This window comes from Bidens hawaiensis, unplaced genomic scaffold, assembly GCF_021521415.1.
Source record: "Bidens hawaiensis isolate Kalapana, Puna unplaced genomic scaffold, B.hawaiensis_p1.1 tig00045465_1, whole genome shotgun sequence".
Classification (NCBI taxonomy): domain Eukaryota; kingdom Viridiplantae; phylum Streptophyta; class Magnoliopsida; order Asterales; family Asteraceae; genus Bidens; species Bidens hawaiensis.
Genome location: NW_027498095.1, coordinates 63369 through 67477, shown reverse-complemented (window position 1 = coordinate 67477; position 4109 = coordinate 63369). Strand labels below are relative to the sequence as shown.

Sequence of the window (4109 nt, the reverse complement as noted above, 5' to 3'; positions counted from 1 at the left end):
GCAGATATTAGTTCTAATCCTAGGTTTCCCTAGAGAAGCTGCTTTTAGAGAGACTCTCGACACCGAAAACAAATAATACAGAACTAAACAATTGGGAAATAGAGAGCTACAGAATTACAAAACAAGTGGCGGAAGAGTTACGTGGTAAATTATACACATATAACATCGTAAAACAACATAGATACAGATGAAGTGTAAAAGCCCCTAAAACCTGAATCATACGTTTCCACGAAACCTTATCCAGAGAGAGGTGGAACTTTAGCTCATCCGCTCATCCCAAGTCAATAACTTAGATGCGTGTTATTATAACCTAGGTGAATTTGTGAATCTAGACCAATAAGCTTGTGATCTTCAAGTAACAGAATCAAACAATTGTATGTGTAAGTTGTATGTTGTGTTTGTTGTTTGAATTTAGGTTTTCAATAAAGGGGTACTTATAATACCCAAAGTTACACTTAATACCCTCTAACAATAGTTAAGTGTATAATGATCTGATATAACATAAGTGCATAACTTAATTAAAAAGGTGGTGAAAATAATGATGATTGATAGGATTATGTTATCTGGTTAGTTGCCGGAACTGTAATCAGAAAAATATTATGGGTTGGTCAGTTGGTAGAGGTGACATCGATTTGTTGTTTCACTTTGGCCTTATACATTCTCCTTTATTAGTTATGTTCTTTTTGCCATGAAATATTGATATACGTGCGCACTGCTTTATGTTTTCAGAGAAGTTGATATGAGGGCTTTGAATTAAGAATCAAAATTCTCATTTCTCCTTTCATAAGGTGGAGAAAAGCTAAGCTAAAGAGGTTAAGAGATGTTTTCATTGTTCTATGGACTTTGGGAATATCTGGTCAGTAAGACAGAGTTTCATGTACTGATTCTTGGAATTGACAAGGCTGGAAAAACAGTAATGTTTTCACTCTTCTTTTCTACCTTCTTGTTGCGCTTCAGTTTTGCATGTTACTTTTCATACAAATCCATTTTCATCAATTCCCAAATTCCCCTAATCTCCTTTAATAATGTTAAACCTGATATATATTGATAAAGCAAGCAACTTGTAATATGCTAATTTTGTTTTTAATTTAATGTGTAGACTTTACTGGAGAAATTGAAGGCACAATATTCAAACGTAGAAGGTCTTCCCCCTGATCGAATTGTTCCTACTGTTGGACTAAATATTGGTAGAATAGAAACTTCGAATTCAAAACTTGTGTTTTGGGACCTTGGAGGTCAGGTACTTAGATTGAATCCTTACTAGTAATTCTATATATTACTAGGTAATTTCTTTGTAACGTTTCATTTTTTTCACCTGTAAAAAGGCTTCTTGTTTTTCTTACTTTGCAAAGCTGTGTTACTTGTGTAATAATAAGTAATAACAAGCATCCCATAATCACAACAAGTCACCCAGACCCCTTATTGATGAACAATGCATATGATCTTACTTTGTAAATTACAAATTGTTAATTTCACATAGGAATATCCGTCTAATTGTGTACAATACACAGTTAACTGCTAGAAAAAGGGAGCATCATTTAGAGAGTTTGGATGTGTGTATTCAAAATGATTATTGTGATTTAAAGAATCAGAATCAGGAGATAATTAGATTGAAGTTATGGATATTTGGTAGTTTTACATTTATGTGGAATAATTAGTTTTCTTGCACTGGCTCCTTCTCCAAATCTGACTATTTACCCCTAAAATTCAGAATATCAAAATCAGTTTTGCTAGTCATATAAACTAAAAGTATTGCGCTTTCAGTTTGTAATAATCACTTTTGTAGCCAATCCAGAATATGTTCTCAGGCTTAAATTTTAATAACTTACTTTTATTTTAACCTATTTTCTGTAGTGCAAAGGCTCTTTTAACATAAAAACCTATAGTTTTAAAAGCAACAATAATGCATGTGGCTCACTTTACAAAGTGCAACTACATGCCTCTAGATCATGATTATTTTTTTTCACTGAGGCCTGATCTTTTATGATGTCAGCCTGGTCTTCGCTCAATTTGGGAGAAATATTATGAAGAGGCACATGCTGTTATTTTTGTAGTTGATGCTTCTTCTTCATCACGTTTTGAAGATTCTAAATCTGCCCTTGGTAAATAATACATATTTCTCTAGACTTAATTTCTATTTATGTTAGAATTTACCTGTTGTGGTAAATTATTATGACCTGAATATATATAACATATGCTTCCTGTAATATCAAACTCATCATTGCCAGAAAAGGTGCTTAGGCATGAAGACCTGAGAGGCGCCCCTCTTCTAGTACTGGCCAACAAGCAGGTAACCACCCCCACCTCCCCCCCCCCTTTTCCCGCGAATCTCTTGGAAATTGCCTAGACATTGCTGTTTAATAGCCAATAAGACGTTAATGAAATTTTTACTAATATTGGGTGCTAGGATTTCATTACTTTCATATAGGTGTACTATTGCAATTTAGGCGCCTTCTTTTTTCTTCAGATTATATTTTATAGATAATGGGTCAAACGGGTAAAACCAGAAAAACTACCTCAATCTGAAGCGGGTCAAAACTCTCCTAACATTTTAAGTCCTAAATTGTTTCATTCAAGATATTTATATATAGTACACAAAAATCTTAAAGAATGAACGAGAAAGTGTCAGTGGGTCTACCTTATTTTTCTTTCTTATATAATATAATTGTTTATTTTTATTTTTTAATTCTCACAAGTTATTAATGTGCACGATTTCAATGTAGGATCTTGGTGATGCTGTTTCAGCAGAAGAACTTGCTCGATATTTGGACCTCAAGAAATTAGATGAAAGAGCTTATACATTTGAAGGTGTTTCAGGCTATGATGGGTAAGTCTACAATATGTAACTTAGTAAATTTTTTTTATATTTTCATTAGAATAATTATCTAACTATATAGGTTTTAGTGATTTGAATCCACTCAAGACAACTTTCGACTCATTGACTTGTTTTCTTTTTACCCTTTTAACCTGTTGAATATAAAACATAGCCCAAATCAACCTGTTTGTCACCTTTCTTGAGTTTTTTAACCAAGGAAAGAAAAGGAAAGGAGAGGGAAGGATAAGAAAGGGAAGGGAAGGGAAGGGAAGGAAATTTATTTTAATTAGGTGTGTTCTTGAGTTGGAAGGAAATTAGAGGAAAGGAAAGGATAACTATGTTAAAAATAGTTATCCTTAGTAATCGTCCCATTTTTGGGAGGATAACTTATTGGGAAAATACATTAATTTAATCCCTCCTAACTCCTCCTACTCCTTTCCTTTCCATTCTAAAAAAAAAACTCAAGAACACCCATTTTTTAACTATCTTAGTTTTCCTTTCCTTTCCCTCTAAAAAAAACTCAAGAACACTTATGTGGAATTTGTGAAATTATCATAAATGTATTGTTTCTTTTTCTTTTTTTAATACGCAGGACCGGAATAAAGGAAATTGTGAACTGGCTAGTAGACGTGATGGAGAGAAGCAAGCGGACAGAAATGTTGAGAGTGCGTGCAGGTGTTGCAAACAGCAGCGGTGCATAGAAGAGATCATATTCCCAAACAAGAGTCAATAGTTGACTTTTGAGTGTCAGATGAGTTGCTTTTTATCTTCAAGTATGATGAAAGTATTTATTTTGGGTAGAAAGAATCAATAACTGTGTTTACTATATAAAAAGGGTTTTAAAATAGAGTTATTTTGGAAGATAAAAAAGACGTATGTCAGATTCGAGTCTAAAAATTACTAGGTTATGACTTTGGATCTTTGATTAAAGTACTCTGGTTCAACTGGACTTGAAATGATTGATTGTATATTCGTCCGGTTACACAAACTAGGGTTTGAAATTTGTGTAACCACCAGTTAATAGAAAAACGAGCGATTTTTGGGTTGAACTTCATGGATGTTCATAATGTGACATTTTGGATTCCCTTTTCTTTGGTATTTTGATAGCATGTTGTCATATGATCATAGATGTGGATAAGCTATGTTAGGTCGCAGTCCAAATGGGTTGGGTTCTATCGGGAAAATTTTGAGGAACTGGCAGAGTTGGGCTGATATCGACACTTTTCGTCCACGTTTTATTAACATTTTATAAATAAGTAACAATAAGTTAATTAGGATCATAAAAACTGTCTTT

The 4109-nt window shown here is 33.4% G+C and overlaps 1 protein-coding gene across 1 annotated transcript; it reads left to right on the top strand.

The window, feature by feature from the left end:
* Positions 1–553: 553 nt before the first annotated feature.
* On the top strand, positions 554–3864 carry LOC143595692 (uncharacterized). Its single transcript, XM_077074647.1, has 6 exons — positions 554–913; positions 1100–1240; positions 1994–2102; positions 2229–2290; positions 2724–2827; positions 3408–3864. Exons 1-6 carry the CDS (start codon positions 821–823, stop codon positions 3514–3516), a joined length of 618 nt encoding a protein of 205 aa, XP_076930762.1. The 5' UTR covers positions 554–820; the 3' UTR covers positions 3517–3864.
* Positions 3865–4109: the final 245 nt, after the last annotated feature.

What these genes read in the sequence shown, in the direction of transcription:
- LOC143595692 (XM_077074647.1), top strand. Translation starts at nt 821, where the DNA reads ATGTTTTCATTGTTCTATGGACTTTGGGAATATCTGGTCAGTAAGACA. An exon ending in TTGACAAGGCTGGAAAAACA is followed by an intron (nt 914 to 1,099) that starts GTAATGTTTTCA and finishes TTTAATGTGTAG; the next exon opens with ACTTTACTGGAGAAATTGAA. An exon ending in AGATTCTAAATCTGCCCTTG is followed by an intron (nt 2,103 to 2,228) that starts GTAAATAATACA and finishes CATCATTGCCAG; the next exon opens with AAAAGGTGCTTAGGCATGAA.